General features: G+C 40.4%; 1 protein-coding gene across 3 annotated transcripts in view; it reads right to left on the bottom strand.

Moving 5' to 3' along the window:
- Positions 1-26049, bottom strand: part of AGBL1 (AGBL carboxypeptidase 1) — a 306435-nt gene that overhangs the window by 118951 nt on the left and 161435 nt on the right. For all 3 annotated transcript variants that reach the window (XM_065688671.1, XM_065688670.1, XM_065688672.1), the window contains exons 19-21: positions 14172-14301; positions 8453-8584; positions 4136-4312 (exon numbers count right to left, since the gene is read on the bottom strand). In XM_065688671.1, coding sequence (XP_065544743.1) covers positions 4136-4312; positions 8453-8584; positions 14172-14301 — 439 coding nt within the window. The remainder of the gene's footprint in view (positions 1-4135; positions 4313-8452; positions 8585-14171; positions 14302-26049) is intronic.

Here is a 26049-nt window from a genome sequence, read left to right as displayed (position 1 = left end):
TTTGTTACTCGTTGTTTATAATCCCTTCGAAGCAAGAAGCTAAAATCTATTTCCGTAAGTACTCCGTCTCCTCCACCAGGGACAACGTGCCAAGGAAAATGCTTTTCCAACGTAGCATGTACTCATGGAGCGTGAAGCTGAATTTTTTAGATTCTCTATATTACAAATACATATGATTTGGAACTCAGGTGTATACCATGGCACTAAAGACATTAAGACTATAGATGCAGTAATGAATTGAACAACACGGGGCAGTATGCTGTTGAAGGATCTTAATTAGTTGGCCAGCTAGCGAGGAAGCAAAAAGAATGGTGAAATAGTGTAACGTGATAGAATACAGTAACAGCAAAAACACATTAAGGTTTAAAAAAGAATCACACAAGAAACTTGGGAAAATATCAACATGTGTCACTGGAGATTTGATTCTTTTGGGGTCGTGACTGTACCTGACTGTACCTGTGCTCAACAGAGCTTCTTACAGCACAGCCTTTTAAAAACAAAAGGTGAGAAGGGGCTCTACATCCCACAAGAGGGAGGCAGCAATCAACATCACAGGGTAAGCTGAAGGGGTAAATGCTCCGACAAGCAGCAGTGAAGACTGCCTTTATGAAAAGAGAATAATCAGCAGGTTTTTGAGGCAGTTGTTGATTTTTTTTTCCAATTTTTTTAGCTGTGACCATAGGGTTGTAAGGTGGCAGAAGCAAGAGGGAGAACTCCCTGCAAAAATTGGCTGCTTTGTTTTTAGCTTTATTTCAAATGAAGACACTGCTCCTCTAAGAATGAATTGGGCAATCCAGACAAAATGAAAAAGGAGTTTAGATATTTTTTTCCCCCTTCTTTTCTTCTTCCTTCTGTTGAACAAAACCTTAGATAAGATCAATAGTTTCTTTAGTTCTATGTTTCGCTTCCTTAAGGGTAGTTGGCTTATTGCGTTTCCATTGATCACACAGACAGGGAGATTCAACAGAGACAATCCATCTCTTTTCTCCTTTCATTTCTGCCTCCTCTCCATTTGAAATCAAATGACTTTTAAATGAGGCTGGGGTCACTATTCTTTCTCATTTACATATCAATAGTACCCGAATTCCTACTTCATCTTTCACTCACTAAACTATTTTAGAAATGAAGTACTCAAGAGAGAACACACACATTCTTTGGAAAAACTCTTACAGCATCTTTTCTGGACTCTCTATCAGAATAATTAAGTTGTGGTTTACCTCAGCCCTTCCTCGACAAGGAAGCACACTTATCAGCCTTGTGGAATTCCTATTTTAACCTCTTGCAGCCTCTGTAAAGCTTTCGTGTTCTTCTTAAATCTTTTGCACAATCGCTATCAGATGCATCTGTGCAAGTCCAAGCACTGTATCTGTGCTCATAACCAGCAAAGCAGCTACTTGAATCAATTACTTTCATCACTTACAAGCAGGAAGGCAGATAAAGACCATGATCTAGGTAGGCTGAACCCTATTAGAAGTTTGACCACTGATTCACTGGTTCATCATTGAATGATGCTGGACGTAGGAGCTGCTGCCGCATATAATGAGATGTTCTAAATCCTAGCTGCTGTTTGTGCTGTACTTTAAGGTATAACAGTATAAAAAACATAAGAGCATGCTTGTCCAGAGGGAAATCTGGATCTATCCCTTGCAGGGAAATAAACCTCTGCAATTAAGAAGCTGAGTCTATTCACAGTAAAACACAAATAACAGAAAGCTCTAAATACAGGATGCTGACATCTCCTGCCCGAGCATTAGTCTTAGTCTATTGTTTACACACACATCAACTTGAGGGTACAACAGTGAAAAACTCAGGTTGAAGTCTCTAGAAAAACATGACCTTTTATGCAATTACTTTCCAGTTTACTGGAATAATTTCAGGGCTTCCAGAAACTAATGAATAGTTTTCGCTTGATAGATGGAAGCTAAGCATTAAATGGTATTATGGAACGAAACCTTCAGGTCAGCCTGTCACGTCCATACCCTAAGTAATCCACTTCTAAATACAAGCAAACAAGCAAGAAAGAACCAACTCTAAAGACTGCAAAAGGGAAGAGGATTAATATTAATTGTTTGAAAAATAATTTATATTAATATAAATTTTCGAAGGACGTTTCATATTTTATGCAGCTCTAGTATAAATGCCAACATAAGAAATTATATTCCATTTTAATACTAATAAGTTGAATATTTAGCGTACTTGGAAAAAAATGAGTGTAAATACATTAAAACTTCCTGAAACAGAGAAAACTGCAAGAAGTGTCTTAACTTTATGATGAAAAAATGGTGAAGAAATGCCCCTCCATGGCAATATTTACGTATCCTCCATCTTTGCAATGCATTAATCCTAAGCAAAGTAAAATAGAAAGTGACCTCATAAAAATAACCCAATGATCCAGCTGGGACACAGCTTTTCAGGGTGTTCAGAATGGAGATTTCAGAACTGCTTTACAGCTTACACACTCTTCCTCATGAGCCATGAGAACCCTGGATCCTGTCACCAATCATAAGCCCTCATGACAACTTGCTCTTGTCCTCAATGGCTGTCCGTGGTCGTGATCAGTGATGAAAAAAAAGGGCAAGAAAAAATGTAGAAAAATTCACACATTTTAAAGGATTTCTTCTATGGAAGAATGCTGAACCACCTGCATGAGGTCTTCCTGCTTATTTTTCATACCTCTACTACATAATACAGGGCCCCTATGGATGGCACAGTGCTTAAATGCAACATCTGAATGTGGCATTTAGTGTTCTCTTCCTACTCTTTCAAGCATCTGAAGGCACAAATTAAGCAAATTTGGGTTAAAGACCTCACAGGTGCCGAAGGAGAGCAAATCATTAGATATTGATACAATCTGGTGTGTCACTGGGTTTAGGTTTACTGAGGTTATTTAGAAAATCAGCTAAATCCTCCTCTATGGAGATCACTAGGAGTTTTGTCATTGGCTTTAGTGAAGGTAGATTTTCCTCCACTGTCTAAAAAAGATTCAAAACTGCTATCTTGACCTGTGGTGCCTATTAAAAAACCATTAGCACTTCTCAGGAGCAGGGAGTGTTAGATGTAATGCCCAAGGCAATTATATTCTCTTTCTTTAAATTGTCTGCAGTTTTATTTCTTCTACCTTTCCAGTTCTGGAATTGATGTGTATACAGAAGATCATGGTTAAAACAGCAGCCCAGTACTTCCTGGCTTACTTCTACTGAGAAGTAAAAGGATTAGTATAGAGCTTCCAAAGGTAATTATTTAAATGTCTTATTAATTAATTGTTATTTGTAATAATGGCTCTTTCCTTAAGGGTATTTCAGGATCCTTAACTGCTTAATAGTGCTGTATAGATAAGGATTGCTCCCTAGTGGGAGAAATGAAGTGGAATATGGAAGCCTTTCAATGAAAAAGCAACGGGTTTGGCAAAGGAACACGAGAAGGAATTCACCATTTATGTGAACAGAGAATTATGATCACGCAAATGCAATTATCAGAGTTCACCCTGTGTACTTAAAAAGTGCCAGGAGATCTCAGACTGATGTCTCAGATGCATTTGGTATGTGTACTGCCCTTCCTACCAAGACTGGAACACCATTAGACGTGGAATTCGGGTCTGTCTAGATGACAGTCACATACCTTGAGCTCATGGACTGCTGTCAAAACTAGCCTTAGATCAGCTACTTTTGGCTGTCAGTAACAGGCAAATCCAAATGCAGGATTCCTTGTTCAGGATCTTAAATTTAGCCAGGTGAATGCTCAGGTAGTTAGCCTGTACCAAAGAGGTTGGTGCCAATAGTATACAAGTTAATTACCTTAGACCTTGGCTCAAAGGTGTCCATACGTTCTGCCAACACTGCGAATGCCCTTACGAAGGATGAGTGCCCTGTATCATCCCCAAAACACTCCTTCCATAAGCTTTTGGCTTCAGACTAGAGTTTCTTTTTATTTCAGTATTGAATGAAACTTCAGAGCAAGGACTCTACTTTTCTCACATGGACAGTAAGAGGGATCATTGAAAAATTTCACTAAGGAGAAACCCAGACTCATGGCTACATGGGTGTAGAGAGAACAGACAACACTAAGCATCAAGACAACGGCTTGAGATGTACATTAGCAGGGTGGCGGCACAAGGTTCTTTGAAAGATTGACTCACTTTGTAGAGACCGTGGCTGCAGCCGCAGTAGGTGCTCTCCATGGTGTAGCTCCTCAACACACCCATTTCCTTCCATACCACCACCCGGGCTGTTGACTCCCGGGACTTCTCCACCAGGAAGCTGCAGCTGTTCATCACAAACGCAGGGGCCACTTTATCCAGGATTTTAGGAAGAGTCTATGAGAAAATATCAGAATGCATTGAACAGATGTGAATGCATTTAGATCATAAAGATATATACAGAGACCTGTGGTTTTCCATGTGTATTTCATCAAATCTATCTATAAAGACTGTTACTGAGAGCTCCAACCCATGCATTATGTCCATCCAATGTGAAATCCTCTCATTCTAACATTTGTTTCTTTCCAAAGACTAAAATGCAAAATACCCAGTACACTTGTTGTATCGCATTCTAAATCAAACATCTTCACACCCAACAGCTTGGGACTGCTGAAGTCACAGCTTCCTTTTCAAGCTTCTTCGACATTAACTTAAACCTTCCTGTTGTACTGCAGAAGTCTGCAGTCCTAGTTCAGTACCCGATATTCCCATTCTTCCCTCTTTAGCTATCCTATATCTCCTCCCATTGTGCATCGCCAGTTTGACATGGGATTCAGCTGTGGGAGTTTTGTCTGAAGGCAGCACAAAGCAGAGAAAAGATGCACATTCTCCCAGAAGGTTGCACATAATTATACAAAAGTAGAGCTCAACATTTAACTAACTTCCACTGTGAAACAAACAAAAATATTCTCATCTGAGTCCAAACAATATATTTTATACACTTAATTGAGAAAAATCATACCAAAAAGTAATTATGAAAAACCAGCTAAAATTACATCTTAACGCTGAATGGTTTTCTTATTCTAGAAATCATATTTCCCAACAACAAAGTCTATAAATGCTCCTGATACACTGCAGTATCAAATATTTCCACTAGTGCAGAGGCAACACTTAAGTCATTACACAGCACTAAATGTGTTACATTTACACTCTATAAAATCAAACACAAGATACATCAACACTATGTGTGCCCTATGTAGAAGCTGGACCTCTAGGTGCATGTGTGTATGTGTGTGTAAATCTTAGTGCTGGCATACTAAGTACAACATATGCCAAAAGACCATTCGATCAAAGAAGAGCAAGCAAAATAAGGACATTATTTCTTTGACGACAGCTTTCTTAGACATCTGAACTGAATGGAATCATACAGAAGGAGTTCCTGCTTATTGCTAATGACACTTACCCTTGAACTTCATTCACTTTAGGTGCTGAAAGCCGACCAGCTAATTTAACTTTCCAATAACAATCAGTTTCACTGACTGATTCTGAGCAAGTGTAGTTCTGTTCTCTTGAGCTTTACTTCAAAGCACATATACTACACTCATGTAAGGGAATATTTGGTTTCAGTGGAAGAATAATATATTTCCTAAAACGTGTTCAAAGTGAATGATAAATCTTTGGCCTAAACTATTCTGCATCATCTCCTGCAAACAGCTCAACCGTACACATCTCCATAACAAAAAAGTAAATTTGGGTTTTCAGTATGCTCTGGCTGCAGCTGTCTATGGACTTTACCAGCTGTGGAAGGTAGAGACCTGAAGATCTAGAAGGTGGAAATGAGGTGGAAAAACTGGAACAAAGCAAGAGATTTAATTTTCAATCCGAGACCACCACAAGCCTCACTCTTGAGTCAAGACCTCCAGAGTGCTACTGAGAGCTATGGCACCCCTTTTCCTGTGGCCATGCCAAACAGAAGGATCTTAAAGATTGACTGCTTGCATTAGAAGAAGCATCTAACGTTTCTGGATTGCCTTCAATGTGCTACTTGCTGCATGGTGATCACAAAATAGTATGCTTCCATGTTTTCCTGGATTTGGGTTGAACAAGAATTAAAAGAAAAGCAGCAGAGCCATATCACCCAGGCATTTATAAGCCTCAGCACAGCCATGAGATCCAGTTAAACTGTATGTGAAGGTTCAGATTGTTTTCATTCTGCCCTTATCTGAACCAATACTTAGGTTTTCTTGTCAATATATCCTATCAAATACAATAATCAGACCCCTAATCCAGTTTAGCTTTTCAAAACAACTGAAATCATATGCATAATCAATCTCTTACATTTAATTAAATAAAAGCGTTGGCAGGTAACAGTAATGTCTCTGTATGCAGGACTCATTTAGGAGCATTAGCAAATCTGAATTTAATATTCTTTTCATTTTACCAGCGTTCACTGGATTTCACACTAATGCTTCTTTCTTCTGTACTTATTCTTCTCATTAATTACCTTTCAATAGAATATTTTGAAAGAGTGAAAACACACCCTTTTAAAGGATGCTTTTATGATAATATGCAGCAGTGTGACTGAGTTCTATTTCTCACACATGGATGGATTTAGCATGTACCACAGCAAAAGAAGCTACTCCCCTCACACAGGACTCTGTCCATAAACCTCCAATCTCATTAGGAGAGAATGGAATTATATTTCTTTACGGATGTCCCTGCACAGATTGCTCTCAAAGGAGTCTAGAATGGCTATCAAAAGGACAAATCTTTCAGCTGAGCTTTGAGATGCAGGTGCTGTTCAAGTCACGCAAGGCCACCAAATATTAGAAGTTAATGAAGACTCTTATTCCTGTACATTGCCAAGGGCTACAGCTGAGTCTATGACCTATGAGGCAAATGCTGTTCCAAAAAACATTTTCTTGAGGTACTTGTTTCCTGCTGCTGGGGAGAAAAATCAACCATGGAGACCACATTAATCCCCAACAACCTACAGGAGGCAGGGGAGGAACCTGTGGAGACACTACAAGGAAGCAGGTCTGAGGCAGGGGTCTGAAGCTGCAGATGTGTTCTTCTATGTATTCAGTTTCCCCAGCCTAAAAATGAAGAGGGTGACCCATAGGCAGGAACAGCAGCAGGCACCCATCTCCTATTCTGTGCAAAAGAGGATATGAATCACAAGACCTTTCTCATGGGCTACCACAGAGTATTCTTGGAAGCCTTGGAGCTTGTCTTCACTGGGGACTCAAGACAGACAAGCTCTAGATGCTGAGAGCACCACTTGAATTCTGTTTGTGTAACAGCAAACCGTCCTCAGCCTTTTCAAGCCCCCTGAACACAAATACAGCAAAAGACATCCTGACTGTAGGTACCCTGCCTGCTTTCTTTGTGAAACAGTGTTTGCCACAGGGACCCCTTGCAATGAACGCTGGAGCACTTTTTGACAGTAAAGTTTTAGTGTTCAGTGTACAATGCTGTAAGATGAAGACAGAAGATGGGTCATCCTTATGGGAGGATTAGTATTGCAAGCACAAATTAGTATTTGTGCTGAGATAGCAAAAATTGTACATACATAAACTGAAAAAGACTTTTCAGCCTCTTTCAGACAGGACAAGGGGTAACGGGTTAAAACTTAAACAGGGGAAGTTTAAATTGGATATAAGGAGGAAATTCTTTCCTGTTAGGGTGGTGAGGCACTGGAATCGGTTTCCCAGGGAGGTTGTGAGTGCTCCATCCCTGGCGGTGTTCAAGGCCAGGTTGGATGAAGCCTTGCGTGGGATGGTTTAGTGTGAGGTGTCCCTGTCCATGGCAGGGGGGTTGGAACTGGATGATCTTGAGGTCCTTTCCAACCCTAACTATTCTATGATTCTATGAATCAAGCTATAGCTCTATAATCACTTTAAGACCACGATTACTGTTTTATGAAGTGAACATTTAAAAGACTATAATTTGAGCTTATAAGATTCTTTCTTTCTTTCACAATCTTTCACAATCTAAACAGAAACAAAAAGAGAGGGGCATGAAATCCGGAACACTGTTTGATAAGTGGTACATTCACATGAAGTAGAAATAAATCAGACTTTTTTTATCTTTTGTTCTTTCTAATTCCAGAAAACATTCCCTAGATGTAACACCAAGCACTTGCAGTGGAGATAACTCCACTATGTTAGATCTGTTTGACACCCACTGAATTATCTGGCGTTTTCAGTGGAATCAGGAACATTTTGTGAGGAAGAAATTCAGCTGAGTAGAACAGCAGCACATTGTCATTTTCTCAGTCACCATTACGTACTTCCTACTTATTTTCTTATTATTGCGGGTTGGGGGAAAAAGAGCGTATGTATATAGCAACATTCTTGACAATATCTGGTACATGAAGATAGTATACATGATTTGAAACTCTCACTGGACCATTACTCCTCTGGAGTAAGGGAAGTTTGCACCCATCTCCAAAATCTGTGATCTGGCCTTATCTTAACTAGCTGTGTAGATGCACACACAAGCCAGTAATTGCATAGAGGAACAAAATGGACCTACCCTGTAGCCAACATCTTCTGTGATCACTGCTGTGTCAACCGTGCAGCCTGCTTGCCACAAGGTCTCTTTGATGCTGCAGCCATAAAGAAACACGTTCTTTCTCTGTGAGTGCCCATGGTAGTCACAGAATACCTACGGAAAGAAAGTAGAAAAATCTTGAGCACTGAAAAAGAAAAAGCTCCCTGGTTCTTCATAATAAACACTAATAAAATAAGACTATGGGGGTGTTAACGTGTTTTCTCAGGTCTCTTCATAGTAGCTTAGACTCTGGGCCATGCCTATAACCTGTGTCAAACTCTGTTAGTCAGTTGTATCTTGTTTTATTTATTCAATCTGTCATGATCACAGGGATCTGAAGTCAAGACTAGTGCATTTCTGTCTGTAGCAGAAGTAAACATGACACCTGTGCAAGAATCCATAGCAACTCAGGAACCTAAGGGCCCATGGTAACTTATGCTACAACAGAATAATTTGTCAAGCACTTTCTACTTCTAAACTCCAGCTTTATCCTCATGAGATTTGAAATCTGTGCTTTCCTAATCAAACAATCATCACTTTGTCGCCTTGAAATTCAAAACCTGTGCTACAGAATTTTCAGGAAAATATAATAGCACAATTGTAATGCGCAGTGCTGTCAGATCTTCGCATGAATTCCTATAAGCTGAGCACAGAACATGACCTATCTTCACAGCAAATAATCTCATTCCACACTAATCTATCTGTCTATCTAATCCATCTCTCTCATGTCAGCTGCCATATAAACTAGGTGCAAGGCACATTCTCAGTTTTAGCGGAAGTTTTGATTGCCTTTATAGATAGATATCGACTCCCATAGAAATGAAAATCACAATTTAATGACCCAAGACGTACATATTGACCCAAGTCTGAAAGAATAATCAATCTCAGTGCCCTCTGAGATATGAAGTCGATGTACACACTGCTGTTACATATATTCTCCATGTCTTTACCAGGAATATTCAGAAATCTGTCAATGAAAACACAGGAATTTCTAAAGAGAAGGAATTGGTTCATTTAAAACCAGTATTCATCACTGAGTAGAAAGGAATTTCAAGATTTAATTAAAACCATTTTCCAGGGCTTATGTCAGAGACAAAAGAATGGGTATAGGAAGATAGGGAAGAATTATGGATCAATATAGAGAGAGATGGGGAAGAAATGCTGAGTTAAAAAAAATGGAATCGTAGAATTGTTTCAGTTGGAAAAGATCTCTAAGATTATCAAGTGCAACCCAGAACTGTCAAGTCCACCACTAAAAATTTTCCTAATCACCACATCTACATGTCTTTTAAATACCTCCATGGTAGTGACTCCACCACTTCCCTGGACAGCCTGTTCCAGTGCTCGATAACCTTTTCGGTGAAGAAATTTTTCCTTATACCTAACCTAAACCTATCCCAGTGTAACTTGAGGCAGTTTCCTCTTGTTCTGTCCCTTGTTACTTAGGAGAAAAGACCAACCCCCACCTCACCCTAATCTCCCTTCAATGCTAAACAACCACATTCCTTCAGCAGCAACTCATTGGACTTGTGCTCCAAACTCTCCATTGCTCTTCTTTGGAACCACTCTGGCAGCTCAATGTCTTTCTTGTAGTGAGTGACCCAGAACTGAACACAAGATTTGAGATGCAGCCCCACCAGTGCTGAGTACAGGGGGACAACCTCTGTCCTGGTCCTGCTGGCCACACTGTGTCTGATACAAGCCAGGATGCTGTTGTCCTTCTTGGCTGCCTGGGGACAAGATGGCTTATGTTCAGCTGCTATCGACCAGTACCCCCAGGTCCATTTTCTCTGAGCAGTTTTCCAGCCATTCTTCCCCAAGCCTGTAGCATTGCATGGGGTTATTGTGGCCCAAATACAGGACTCAGCACTTTGCCTTCTTGAACCTCATACCATTGGCCACAGCCCATGGATCCAGACTATCCAGACCCCCTTGTAGAGCCTTCCTACCCTCCAGCAGCTCAACACTCCCACCCATGTATAGACATTCGTACATACACACATATGTAACAGGGGAGAAAATGATTGAATAGATAAGCTTCTTCCACCAACTGTTAGGGCAAGATTTACCCTAGTATGTTTATCTACCAGCTATACAGTAACTAAGTTTAGCTGCAGCAAGTCAGGGAGTTTAATTATCTAGGAACTGAGCACGTACATACTTTCATCTCCTCTGACAAACAGTAGGTTGGCACACTGTAGAAGTTAAGTCACATGCGCATAAAAACCTGATCCTAATTAGGAGGACAATTACACATATCTCACAGCTTATACACTGCTCCTTCTTTTGGTTTCTGATGCATCAACTTTCCTTCCTACACTACCACTTACCTCCAGCTCTCTGCAGGGCTCTGGGTCCGCACATCCCTGTCCCTGCAGCATACACTTTCCACACCTGAAGCATGTGAACAGCAACTTACCCAGCGACAACTGCTCCTGCTTTACTTATATCCTTGGACACAACAAATGCAGAAAGGGAAGGACAAACAGGGCAATCTGAAAGCTGCTCATTGGTGCAAACCTATAATCAGCATCATTTCCAAAGGAAAATAGCCAGCAGTGCACAGACCCCAGAGATTCAGCTCCCTCAGGCTGTGTACATATTTTGCAGGGCTTACGCAGTCCCTGCACACTTGAAGTAACTCTGAACCACGTGTAATTACCCTGGAAAGAGCTGCATTTATTGGCTCTCCTAATGACAGACATTTTTCCAGCTGGTATTTCATCTAAGCCATCAGCAATACACAGTCATAGCTTAGGTTAACCACAAGCACCACCTAGAATTTATTCCTATGAATATCAAAGAGGATTTTATAGCTCTCGTCTCATTTCAAGGCAGAGAAGCCAGCCCAATTGGGTATCAATTACCTGCCAATTTACAGAATTACCAACACACAAAAGACAGAATATGTTATCTGCCCAAAATATTACTTTAAGTATCAGAAACCACACAGGGATGATCAGATAGCCAGCTAGCAGGGCTGCCTGATCGGCAGCAGGTCTATAATTCTGTCCTTTAAGAAACAGTCTGCAGATGAGTCTTCAGTGACAGGTCTGGAATGAGACTTCTTTTACTGGCAAAGGATCATCAAAGCCAGGTTCTGTAACACGGCTGCTCTTCCAGGCCATGGGATCTTTCACTGATTGCCCCCATCTTCCACAAGCGGAAGCATCAGTGCTGCTGAAAATTCTTTCATTCTATTTTCAGGTTTCATAGAGTTGTATTTTAATTATGTTTGTGAGATACCGCAGTCACTTTCAGTGTTTATACTCAATTATTCTTCATAATGAACTCTTCTGCCTTATTTTCACACTACAGGGTAGCTTATGTCCCACCATTCATGAATCTGTATTTTGTAGTTTGAGCACCTAGAACAGAATTCTTCCTAGGACATGTCTGGGCAAACACTAAGCAAACTTGGGACCTACAGTCCTTTTTCTCCAGCCTGTTCTTCCATGACTGGAACACTGATACACACAAGCCAAACTCCCAAGGCTTACGCTTGCTGGGATATGACTCAAGATACACATGCAAATCTTTATTTATTTAAAGTGATTTGCCAGCACTGATCATCCTAAAGGTAAGGACTGTTTTCTAACTCAAAAACAACTCTCCTCATGAGTCACAGATCCAGACACCTTTTCAAATAAAGCAAAATAGAAAACAGGAAGCCAGAAAATCTGCTGCAAACCAGAACATTTTGAAATTCCTTTTTTGTTTTTGGTGTAAAGTCTCTTTTTTCTTTTTTTTTTTTTTTTTTTGCTTAATAACATTGTGACAGGGCTTTGAATCTCAGAATTTTGAGCTTGACATACCCAAGCTTTTTCCCCTTGCAATAAGCTACATCCTGGCAGGCAGATGCTTATTTCCAAGCTTGATATAACGCCTTTGAAAGGCAGCAAACTCTGCTCAGTGCCTCCTGGTCCCTAGGAAGTTCTTTCTGCCCCCTTCTAAAGCATCCTGCTCTTCACTGCAGCTCAGACTTTGTAGAAGATGCAGGTTCCCTGTTGCATGCTGCAAGTGCATCGTCAGCTGTAATTTCTAAACCATAGGAATTTCTCACCACAAACGCTCAAGGAGAGAGCAACTTTCCTCTCCCCACCAGTTCTGGCTGTTCCCAGAGAAAAGGTCTCCAACATTCCCACAGTCGAAAGGAGATCCCATGCTGCAGAGATCTGCAGAGATCACAGTGCACCCACTTCCTTGTCTTACTGGGGTTCCCGGAGACAATAAGAAAACAAAAAACATTTAGCAAGGTGTTGTCTATCAAACCAAGCAATTAATAAGGCTTTGGTTTGAAAGGCTGTTACCTTTAAAGTTCTTTCATTTCTCCTTTCAAGCAGCTTTTCTTTGTCTTGAAGAAACTGCTCGATCATCCCCAGGATAAGTGAAACTAAATCACTTCACAGAGATCACTTCGGTATTGATGAACTTGGGTTCCATGGGATGTTGGAGGTAAAAAAATCCAACAAAACAACTCTTTTAACTCTTCCCCCCAAACAAAAGGAAAAAAAGCCAGCAAGAAACACAGCTTTCTTCTGCAGGAGGGAAAAGGCATTTTGGAGCATGTATAACTAAAATCAATGTACTCTTCAAAGGCTAAGAAAAATCAGTTTACCAAGTCTGACATGCAGCCTGTGAGTGAAGGAGATGATAGGATCAATAGTCTCCCTTCATTCAGCAACGATGAAAACTTGCACTGAATGGTCAACCTTACGTACCTAGATACAACAATGATGGTTGTGTATTAAAAAAGGCCAGAGAGTAAATAGAAGGGTAAAACGAAACTGATCCTACATTGCCCTGAATCAAAGGAAAAGATCAGTGAGTAAATTCACCACTAAGCTGAGTTTCCACAATATTCCTTAGCATGCAGGGTTGAATTTCAGAGCTGTTGTACTGACCAAAAGCAGCATTCCCGTAATAATTCACTTAAAGGAGGTCACAGACATTTTCACTTTGCCTAGGGCTTTTTCTTATCAAACTCAGAGGGAATTTGGTGTCTTTGGACATTTCCTGCCTGACTGTAGCTATCATCAGCCAACCTGGAAGTCTGTGCAGCCACATCTGCTTGTTAACATTTGAACCTTCCTGTACTTTTTTCCCTTAAGATCTCAGAATTACACTTCCTTTCTCCTGGACAGCAAGACTGAGCGATTGTGATGGATCCTGGTGCTATCCCAGTTGAAGGTTTGAGACAAGACCCATCTCTCATGAATTTCTGGTACCTCCAGAATCAGATATTTTCTTCCCATTACCAAAGCAGCATGGAAGTTCAGACATTTTGAGGGCTGCTTCCTGTTTTTTTTTGTGATTTCACAGGTTGTTCCAACATGGGCTTCTGCACAGTCCATTCAGACAAAATCTTTGCAGAATTTCTCCTATCACTGCCATGAAGATAGCAATAACCTCTTCATAATATTTTGCTTAGATGAAGTACTTTGAGGATATTAAAGAGCTTTAAGAAACTCATTTTCTCATTTATATTTCAGGTGCACAGAGATTCTGAGATTTGGAGATGCAGGTTAGAAGATTCAGTAAGTAATAAATATCCAACACTTTCAAAACACTTCTGTAAAATGAAAGTATAACAGCACATAATACTTTCCAAATCAATCTAGCTCTAAAACAAGACTGTTCACACAACTACAATGAGTAATCCATATACAGTAACTCATAGAAAATCCCGGAAGAGACTCACCAGAGGAGCCCGGCCAATGCTGCGTAGGTAATAAAGAAGACCTTTGGCATGATAAACTGTTGGATGGAGCTGGGAACTGGGTGTCAACCACTGCCTGTTCAGATCATCCCCACTCAACGAACAACGGTGGCTGGAATCAGAAAGCAACACATCACAAACTAGCAAAACAACAGCTGATTCCAAGAAGTTGCTGATTCTGCAAAGCCCTGGTGCAAGGTCAGGGAATGCCAGTTAGAACACAGATATAAAGGGTTTGAACATTGGGCTGGAATGAATCAACAGCCTGTATCATATTTCTAAAGTCCTTATAGTATATGAATTTTATCATTTCCTTTCCTACTAAGGTTGCAGTCCTGAAAATAAATGCAGTTCTTCCTTTACCCAAGTATGTACAAATCAAAAGACTACTCAGAAACAAAGAGTTCTGAAATGTTCTAAATTCTGTGCTATGAAATTCGCCCAGCTCACATAGAGCACAGGCTTCTCAAAACCTCCACAGCAAACAAGTACATACAACTCCTACTCATTCTAATTGAAGACAGGCACTTGAATCTCTTCGACCGGTCTGAAATATGAATGCACTTAAATGAGATGAGCTGGATATCTTATTTAAGCTTCTCCACTAACAAGAAATGCCACTATCTAAAGCACATCAGGAAGATCTTGATGCATGCTACATCATTATGTAGAACAATTACCTAGCTTCACTGCAAAGGCTGAATAAAAAGCTAAATAAGGATCCCAGATTTGCGCTGAGAAAACATCTCCCTTAGTTGGCTTGAACATCTTCTGTTACGGACTCGGTGATTAGTGGAAGATTGTGCAGGATACTTGGCCGTATGGAGCAGTACACTACTGTGCAATTTTACATAATCTAGCTCATCTCCCTTGTTAGTGACTATGTGTAGAACAGAGCCTCCTCATGCTCCTCAAAGGATTTGCAATTTCATTCACAACAACAGTGCACTGACAGAATTCAGAAATCAGCCCTCCAGCATATGAGATATTGTGGCAGGTCCTCATTATCTCCATACCATTCAGTTCAACACTAGAATGCTCCTGGTGGCAACGTACACTTAGTCCAGCTTGTGCTTCAAAAGAAACCTTATAAAATAATCCTGAGTGTTGGAGGAGTTCCTAGCTATGGAGTTGCATCCAGCCTTGCTGTTCTAGCTTCCTAGAATGAAACAAAGTACAATGTAGTCCTGGGGATGTGGTCTGCTGTGGTATTGCAGAGCCTCACACTGCAGCTAGGGTGTATCATGTGAAGCATCACAGGCATTATCAATGCCTTGCAAGTGATGCTTGAAGAAAGAGTGTTCTAAAGCAGGAATGCTTTAAAAAAAAAAAAAGCAAAAACAATGGAGAACCAGTTAAGAACAGAAGACAAAGAAACAGTCACTAAGAATATTTCATACATTTTTAATACAGAAAAGCAAGGTCTCTAATGCCATCTTGGGGTTTCTAGCAACATCACAAGATCCATTCCAAGTTTACGCTAGTTTCACTGCTACCTGAATTCCCTTCTTTCCTCATAATCCATAGTTCCCATATTATTCAGCAAATCAGAACACATTAGCAACAGCTAACACATGGGAAGACAGCAAATGCTGCTGTGATGATTCTGCCAAAATTCTACATGAAAACAAGACTTCTGTTACGTTTCTTAAAGGCTCTTCAGATAAAGCTACCTTTAGGCTCACCTCTCCTGATTTTCAGGACCACAGGGGCTCAACTGAGATTAGCAGCTATATTTCTGCCAAGAACTTGTGTGCTTACACGGTTGCCTTTCAATAGGCACAACTCCACATAAAGAGTCATTGGGCTGCATTTAGAAATTCATCTGTAGAAAAAATTTCTTATTCTTTCAGAACATGTAAAGGAATCTCATGATCTATTAGAAAAGCATGTGAGAAAAACTCCTAATCAAGTCTATTAACACGAGTTAAAGCCAAGTAGACGGTGTAGCCTATGGACTGCAACGCATTGCTCATACATGCGAACAGTTTCCACACAGCACACCAACATCTCTGCAGCTCACAGCTCTTCAGACAGGTTTCATTGTCCATAATGCAATTTACCAACTCTGCTGCTCTAGTAGAAATTGACTTTTCTTAGGGGTGACCCAACGACAAGCCAGTCCCCTCTCCTACAGTTCACAGATGCTGCTGGTTGCTTAGTATTAGTTTAGTAACTGTAATCCAACTCTAAAACCATGATTTGAATGCCCTTCCGTATTGAAGGGAAGGACGGTAACATCTCTGCATGTAGACAAGAGCTGGAAGACAAAGTTCAGCTTTATTCCTTCAACGATTAACATCTCTGCTCAGTTAAATAACCTTTAAATATTAGCTCTCAGCCTGGCAGCTTGTATCCACAGCTCTTAAGGAGGTGCAGAACTTCAATTAAACTATGAGAGGCTGATTTTTCCTATCCTGCTCCCTCCTTCTATCACACTGTTAAAGTCTGTTTACTTTTATAGATACCAGCTCCCTGCCAGCCCCGTTCCCTTTATCCCTTCCTTTCTCCTCTCTTTCCTAACAGTGATGGCATGCACAGATAATGGCTTTGTCCATTATACTTCTGCAACCAAGGGTGAAGGTAAAATATTAAGCTGATTTCAAGTGCTGATAGCAAATAAAGGGACTGGGAAGCTGAGACTGGCTTCGAATGTTTGGCAGGATTTAATGAAATTCACTGTTCAAATCAAAGGCATTTCTTACAACACAGTTCCAAGCTATTATATTTGCTTTAAATGTTTTATGTGTCCTTTCTCCTTTGCAGCACTAGCAAGACTACCTGTCACCTCGGATAGGACGAGTAGCAGCTCAAAGTAAATTAGGAGAACATTTTCCAAGAAGAATTCCAACAAGAAAGCCCCACCTCTGCATTTCTATGTAGGTTACCTGTAATTCTGCTATTTGGTACATATCTTCAACCCAGATGTATTCAAAACAATTAAACTGCATTTCTCTTGTGCACGAGACTGGTGCTTTTGTTATAGCCCTGACTACTCTTCTGCCTTTATGCAAACAGGACATTTCTTGATGTATACCAGGGGATAGGTAATGGCAGTTTCTGGGGCAGTTCACAGCTACCAACTGGAACACAGCAAAAGGAGACAAAACAAACACATTTGACCTTCTCCAGTCAGACCCTAGTAGCACTTCCACAGGTACCTGTAAAATTACTCTGGAGAAGCTATAGAGCTAGCGGAAGAATTGCTCCCCTGATCCCTACTAACTAAAATTTTCTAAGATGTGGCTAGAAAACACTAACACTATGATACAGGGCAAGGCGTTCAGCACTTACTATTGCCCAAAGATAAAAGTACTTGGGCAGTCTGTCCTTCCGATGTACAACAATAATGTCACATGGTCCAGTAAGATGAATAAAACCAAAGCATCCAAGCCATCCAGCCCCTGGAGAAGATAACTCATGTGACTGGTTCCAAGCAGAGTAAATTCATCCCTAGGTGAATTTGTGAGTGTTAGCTTTAAATATTATCATTATAATCCACCAAGAATATTGCTGTACCTATGCAATCCTCAGCTCTAAAGATGTATAAATGCAGGTAGCCATGTAGGAAAACTACTCTGTGAAAACTAGATCCCTGGCATCTGAAGTTGATACACCACAGACAGAAAGTTCAGGTTGAGATTTCCCTCCTGAACCCACACAAGGTAACTGAACTTCTAACTGAAGCATTAGACTCTTGGTCTGAGTGCAGGGACACCTCACAGGGAGTTAATAAGAGGTTAAGTAGATAAAGAACAGACTTGTTTGGTTTAAGAGAGAATTGTATTTTAAATCTCCTGGCACTTTTAAGACCTCACTTTTAATCTTGTACCTCAAAGCCTGGTATTTTCACTAAAGATGTGTTTTCCTTGTTGTGTTCCTCCTAAGCCTGCTTTGTTTGAGGGCAAGATAACCTCAGCTATTGCAGTAAACTGCACTGAATTCTGCACAAGGCATGTATATGGATGGAGAGGTGGCATCCAGTCCCAACCAAAGGCTCGATAAGGTCAACGGAACATTTTAGTTGGTTGCAATACACCTAGATCAGTGCCCTGAACAGGTACAAAAATGGGAGGGGTGGGGGAAGAAAGAGAAAAATAGGTAGAGACACAGGAAAAACAAACAAAAGGGAACAGGAGGTGCAGGGTAAAGAGACTGGGGGATAAATGTAATGCACAAGATATTAGACAAGGAAGAAAACAAGAAATGGGGAGAGAGAAAAATCACTTTGTTGAAGAAAAGATGTTGCTGTGCTTAGAAGATAAAATGATTCAAGTCTCCTGTCCATTTCATGTAAATGGATAGACAGGGCCTGTCATATTGAATGAATGATGTCAGGACTGATAATAAGAGCACCTGGGGCACAGGGAACTATAAAAATCTAAAGGGATGCACTGTGTTTGATATGTAGACAGCAGCATCGCCATTCACTGTGCATCTTAAAAGCAGACAGCAGTACTAGCATAGGGTAAGTGTATCTATATAAAAAGAAGTAGGCACAAGTAAACATCAGGACGCCACTGAGCAGCATGGGGCAGCCTCAACCAGACACAGCATGCTGGACTTTATAAATTACTTGTGCTTAGCATAAAAGTAGGAATATTTGCATTAAGCTGTTCTGGTTTTGCCATTCAGAAAGCTCAGAGCAGCCTTTCTCTTACTTTTCAATCTTTTCAGAGAGCAAAACTTAGTGATAAGAGGAAGCAGCAGCTCTAGTTTCTCCCTTATAATTTAAAGGAATGAGCCAGAAATATAACCATTATTTTCTGTCTTTGACTCCGGTTTTGTTCAAGCCCGTGTGTTGAAACCCAATGGCTATATTCATCATGTGTCCATTCCACAGAGATGCTCATCCGGTGCCACCCAGGCATTGCACCATACATTGCACTGCACTCCCCTGTCCAGCTGAGAAAGGGGAGTGATAGAAGGGCTTTGATGGGCACTTGGCATCCAGTCACGGTCAACACACCATGGAGATGTAAAACAGTCTGAATGTTAAATGTTTGGGTATTTTTCAGAAACTTCAGGATGACACCTGCCTGCTCTTCCATCCTCTGAAATTCCTGCGCTTAACAGCAGAAGAGAAAGTACGAAGTGCTGAGGACCTCTTTGTAGAGCTCTTCATTGCTTTAATTTTCTAGCATACATATACACAGACTTGCACTACAGCACTCTACAGCTGGAATCAAAGATAAGGGATCAGAGGACTGGGTACTTGCGCTACTATGGTCTGGGCTGCATCATTCATTTCACGGTGGAATATCTTCCCCACCATGAAAGTGAGCTACTTAAAGCTTCCTCTGGGACTTCTCATTTTGCATCTTGGCAAGCCCCAGGGTTTCCCTGCAGTGAGGTGATCCGTTCACCTGCTTACTCCAAGGAGTGAAGAAGGTGGTGCTCTTCCTTTGTTCAGGGTGTGAAGTTATTAGATTTTCCATTGTTTGTAATGAAATACAGGTGAATAGCTGCAAGGCATACATACAGACAGTGATGAATGAAGCAGCTCCCATCAGCTTTACTGCAGCTAATAATTCATTTCTGATCATTCACTTTCCTTCTGACTGCAAGCACCATGAATCTAAAATGCCTATATAGAACCAAGCTCAAGAGCAACATAATGAAAAGCAGCTGGGAGTTCAGAAGCCACAATCCCTGTTCCATCTCTCTTTCTTCAAGTGTACATTTCATTTCTAAACTATATTTACACTCCCCTCCCCACTTACTTAAGACCTACTGCAATGTTAATTGCCCTCAAGCCTCATTTGCACTGCATCTTACTATCACACCTGCTTTCATCATGAGTAAAGGCATTAGAGCGCCAAGGCAGACATGCACTGTTTGACTGCATGGTGAAAGCCAAGGCAAGGAAGTCAACTAACCCTAAGAGATCCCCATGTCACCAAGCAATAGAGATGCTTCAATTCCACTGTGAACTCTTACTGCCTAATTTATCTCTAGGCCTTTAAGAGGAAATGTTTTTACTGCTTTCTTCTCTGTTTTTTTAATTGCACCTTACATACATACAATGCCAAACTTGTCTCTTGAAGGATTGGCTGTCTGGATGCCAATAGACAGATTTGTCTCATTTTGGACCATGGCTGCTGTGTAACTCTTCCCTCCCAGCACTGACTAGTAAATCCATGATGCATAATGCTTCCTCTCAGGTAAACACTATCCTGAAGCATCACTCTGCCAGCTTCTTCTTGCCTCCCTACAGCTGAGCACTGATACTAATTAGAGTAATGAGCCTTCAATGTTTCACTTGCTGCATCTGACTGATTTTGTCACAACGGACAATCCCTGCTTCCAAAGATAAATGATGCAGTCTGTGCTTTTCCTGTTCGGTGCATGTAACTGTGCCTCTAACCTTGCTCAGCTCCCTCTGTCATAAAGGTGCCTTTTCTGTCTGTGAACACGTTTCATTAAATCACATTTGGTCACAAACAAGTTCAGGGACGCAAAGCAAGATCTGCTTTACCCCAGCTAATGTTGTCAATGTTGTAATCAAATTAGACAAGAAGTTCACATGATCTATTGAAAAGGTGAGCTGACAGCATTGTCACTGGTAAGTTAAACTCCCTCGCAGTTCCACATCAAACGATGGCCATAAAGCTTCTGTTTCTTCTAGCTGTAACAAAAGTTAATATCAAATACCAGATAATTCATTCATCTGTAGGTGACCACACTTTCCACAGTCCTTTATAAGAAAAACACAAGCAATAATGCTCTATACTATTTTATGAAGGGGCAAATAAGAATTCAGTGAGCAAATAAAAGCCAGGTCTTCAGTCTCCTGATATTGTCCATGAGATGAGGTCATCTCAAGAGTCTCAGGGTCTACAAATACTTTATGTATAACTGATAAAGAAAAGCCTTAAACCAGCATTTTTAGTCACTGGTTTTGGATGGAAAAGTCAATTTTCAGCTCAAGAAGTTTCTTATAACAACTATCTACTTTCCACATGAAATGTTGACTTTTCCTCACCAATCAAACACCTTATTCCTCTCAAAACTGATTTTTCTGTCAAAACTCCAAATGCACCATCCGAAACATCAGAGCTGTTTAAGAGAGATGTTTCAGCATGTGCTAGAAAACATGTCTTTGAGGTTCCTTCAGCACCTATTCCTCTCTGTCAGAGGGTCTCTTTGGCTGGTCCACATGTCCCCTAATGCAACATCATGAGACTTCACGACAGCAACTCAGTAAGATGAAGAATTGTGATGCAACGTGGGAGTTGTAGTTTGGCTGGGGGAGCCAGGACAGCCAAACAACTCCCAAATGGCACCACAATGACACTTCCAAATGGAAATACTGTTTTTAAATTAGAAGATTTGGCTCCAGTTTTGACTATCCATTATTCATAGAAAATCATAAGCTTTCCATAGGGGGAAAAACACATTTCCCAAACAGCCTCACTTACATCCTCCCACAAGCAGTGTCAGCAAATCCTAATTTTGCAAGCAGGGATATTGAGAAGTGAAGCCACTCCTGCAGCAAAGCATTAAATCAGTGAAAACCAAGAAATAGAATGTGAGATCTGATGAAAGCATATCAAATTAGCTAAAACTTTACTTTAAAATTACTGTCCTTTAGCCTATTTCCAATTCCTGTATTCTCACTTTCTTATTTTGAACATGGCTTGTATCCATATAGCTGAAGACGATTCTTAACTGAGTTAAGCTAATTACTCACATATGGGTTGCATCGAATTAACTGAGTTGATTTAAAAATCTGTTAGTTAATCAGCGCAATCTCTGCATATAAATGAGTACTAAGAATTGCAATTTGCAGACAATTGTTCTATAACTTAAATTAAAATAAATAACGCAGAAAGGCGAAGTGTGGCATCAAAGATTAACAGCAAGAATCAGAAGGAGAGGGGCATACGGAAGCCAAGAAAAAGACAAAAGGAATATGCAGTGGTAACTTCAGATATCCGTTAGCTTTTCCTAGAGTCCTTACTATACACAAATAGTCCAGGAGTTAGTACTCATTCTTGGTGTCCTCTACTCCTTTGGAACTGAAGAGGTAACTAGAATGGAAAGAAAAACTCTCAGAACAGTTGGTGCGAGTCAGAAAGTTCAGATTCCTCCAAATACTTTATTAATAAATTACAGAATAATTAGACTAATACAACCCTACTGCCAGTAAATAGCAAAGAACCCCTGTGCTTGCTTTTTAACAATGAGATAAGCCCTGTGCAAGGAACATGCTGCAAGATACAGTTCCTTCCTGGACTATCCCCAGATCATCCCGGCCTAACGCTGTCCAACATAGAATCATAGAATGGTTTGGGTTGGAAGGGACCTTAAAGATCACATCAACTATAAGGTTTTGTCCTGCTTCTTATGTCCAGGATTTGTGGACTAGGGCATTGTTTCCCTATCCCAGAAGACAACTCTGCTTGGAAACCTGGAATCCCTTTCTATGTTAGGGTCTGCAAGGCTTTACATGGGAGTCAAATGTGTTTTAGCAAGCTACACCTAACAGTAAAGCAGGACAGTGACCTGCCAGCTGGCAATAATGGTACAGAAAAGAGGGAAAGAGGCCAAGAAGAAGATGGAAATGAAGGTGAGGAAGACTTAAGTCACTCCTCCCAGGCTGAGGTCCATTCTCCATCAACACAGCCATCTTGCTCAACAAAAAACACACAGCAGGGATAAGTGTCTGCAAGTCACACCTACATGACAATGAGGTGGTGGTATTCCAAAATAAGATGCTTCTAAGCACACATATTTTCATCTAGGATGAACATATTTTCAGCAGTAGGAGGCCGGAAGGTTGTTTTGCCAAACTTGTTCTGTTGTTTTGTGAAGAGAGGTTAATAATAAACTTAAAGAAAAATTAAATGTAAAACATGTTTGCTCTAGATTAGGCAGAGTTGATGTCCCCCTGTAATGCTGAGCACTCTCACATTTATCCTTCAGTATTAATTCCCATTGCTGAAAAAGATGCTGTTTTCCTTCTCTAAAAAGAATTGGCACATTGTAGGTTATTTTGTCACCAGCACAGCTCAGAAGCACAAAAAGTTACCTCACTGTGCATGAGGCTGTGATGTGATTTATAGTGGAATTGGCCACGGGCTGACACGCATGAAGACACAGTATACTTCCTTCATTAGTAAATTACAGGTCTGACAAAGCAGCATTAACTGAAACAGCTGAGTGGTAGCTTACAAACTAACACAAAACCAAGCGCAGAGCTTGCCAACTCCTTTCCTTTGCAAGGCAGGCAGGGGCCAGCTAAGGAAAGTAACGCTAGATTGTGTTAGTTGCACACGCTAGAAGGGTTTCCTCTTTCCCCACACACCTTTTTTCCATCCTTGTTGTAAACCCAATATGATTATGAAGATATTACTGCTAATATCTGCAACATCACCAGAAATTCCCACTATAGTGGGCTATAGCATTACAGTACTTGAGCTCTGCTAACTTCACAGGCTACTTGCATGGCAAATATAAGCTTTCTGCAATAATTTCCTCACAGGTTAACTCAGCAATGATATAGATGAATCCAAAATTGTTATATTTCTCCCTTCTGGCATGGGATTTCTAATTCTGCCTGTGAATTCCACTGAGGAATCAGGAGTTCCTGTAAAACACTGTTTGCTTTCTTCACAATAAATGTTGTCTTCTGCAGACATGACCAATATTTATGGATCAGACCCATTTGCAAGGCAGTTTCCAAGTCAAAACAGAAACAACAAAAACCAAAACCCACACAAAACAACACATCAACCACCAAACTAAACAACAAACTCCCACAAACACCCAGTAACATCACTTTCTCTTATTTTCTTGTTAAACATACCATCTGACTTCAAAGCGATATGGTTACTTTCTGCTTAACCAGATATATATTCCCGCATCTTCCTCATAGATATTGTATCCATACGTAATTCTCTCTAGTATTGTGAACTTCTGTCTAATGCTTTGCATGATTCCCTCATGTATTCTTGGAGACCTTTCAGGCTTTGGAATACCTGAGCAATGAGTTAGAAATACCATCACTACCACTAAGTGGAGATCACTTCATGCAATAGCTAGTAAGAGATGCATAGCAATTAGTTTGATAAGTCATTCCAGTTACTAAAAGGAATAAAAAAATCCCAAAAACACCACTTAAAATTTTGTGGACCTTCCCGTTCATAAACATATGCCCCATCTCTCCTAATACATCCTTTCTGTAAAAGCCTCACGTAAAGAGGAAAGGAAAAGACTGAATTCTTCCAGTGCCCAGCCCAGAGAAACTGTGTCTTAGAACTGCTACACAAATGATGAAGTTTAATTGCCCCTATATGAAACCTGGCAACTACTACCAAGGCCACATCCAGCCTGTAGACCACAAAGTTTTACCAATAAAGCCTCTGTTCACCAGCACAGGCCTGCCAAACAATAATTATTTAATAAGGATAAAGTGAAGGAAGAAGCAAAGAGATACCAGGTCTGCATCCTGCAATTCTCAGCAAATCAAATCAGTCCTCTGTTAGTATGAAGCTAATCCTTCAAGTGTATCTCAGAGATGAGGCAACAGTCACTCCAGTAGTGCTAGAAGTGCATTTGGGCTACTGATCTGACAGCGAGTCGGGCAAGAATTCATGGAGAAGGAAAGCCATTCAGTGTTATGTCTGTAGATGCTCTAAGCTCTCCGATTTGTTTACTTTCCCCTATGCACATGCACTGCGAGCCTTCAAACGTCAACTGAATGCTAATTCTGATCCTAAAGAACTCAAACAAATTGCGCTTACATAATTGCTCATCCATGGATAGTGTCTCTGAGCGCTTCACAATAGTAAAGTTAAACGAAGCATTCAATGCACACTTATTAAAATAAAGTATCCACTAGAGAAACCTGATGGGCTTGCAGAGCTCTGCAAGCCATTCAAAAAAATTTAAATATATACACATATAACAAGCAGCAACAAAAAGAATTACTGTAGAACCAAAACCAAAGTCTCCATAAAGCTCACAAACCCCAGCAAGACTTGGGCAAAGGTGTAAGAGAGCTCATTTGAGTGCTAAGTAAAGCTGGCACTGAAAATTCAGGGGGCATAGCGAGATTTAAGATTCCTAAGAGGTGCTATCATAATCTCAGGGGAGGTGAAAGACTTGCAATAGATAGCACTCTGCACACATTAATTGTAGAAGTCTTGCTGGAAGTTTTTAGTAAAGGAAAACTGGGGCACTAGATAGGAACAAATGTATGAAAGTGGTTCATATATACTTGTGTGAGCAAAAAATCTAAGCTCTTTTTGCATAGCAATTGACAATTTTTAATTGGGGACTAGTACGATCAAAAAATTCCCTCTTGAAACAGATTTGTAAAGCGAAGTTACATGAATACGGAAATAAATGACCTGATTTTTCAAAATATAGAGCTACTCATCACTGCCTATTGAAGTTCAATAGAGTTGCAAGCACTCAACATCTTCCAAAGTCAGGAAATTCTTAACTAGCTTCCTAAAAAAAAAAAGGGGTTGGATTGGGGCAAATAATTAACGGTCCTCGCTGTTCATTTTTAACTCTGTTCTTAAATTGAATAGGGAAGCTTAAAGCATCAGAAGGTATCAGCAATATTCCACAACAGAGGATGCAGGGCTTCACCTAAACAGTTGGGGCTTTCTTCTCTTAGCTCTTCCATGCACCCTATCCACACACTTGTTGTCAATATAATAGAAGAATAATCTCTTAAAGGTGAATGAATTGTGAATATTATGGATTGATGAGTAAGCGTAAAGACACCTATGAAGAAAATCAATGCTCAGCATCCCATCTAAACAACAGAATGCTTAAACATCTTTCAGATAAGTGGCACCGTCCTTTTTCAGTGAGTTAAGGACATCAGGCTCTGATCAAAAGT

Source organism: Lathamus discolor, chromosome 8 (assembly GCF_037157495.1).
Source record: "Lathamus discolor isolate bLatDis1 chromosome 8, bLatDis1.hap1, whole genome shotgun sequence".
NCBI classification, from domain to species: Eukaryota; Metazoa; Chordata; class Aves; order Psittaciformes; family Psittacidae; genus Lathamus; species Lathamus discolor.
Note: the sequence above shows the minus strand (reverse complement) of the source record. Positions and strands in the feature narration are given on the sequence as shown.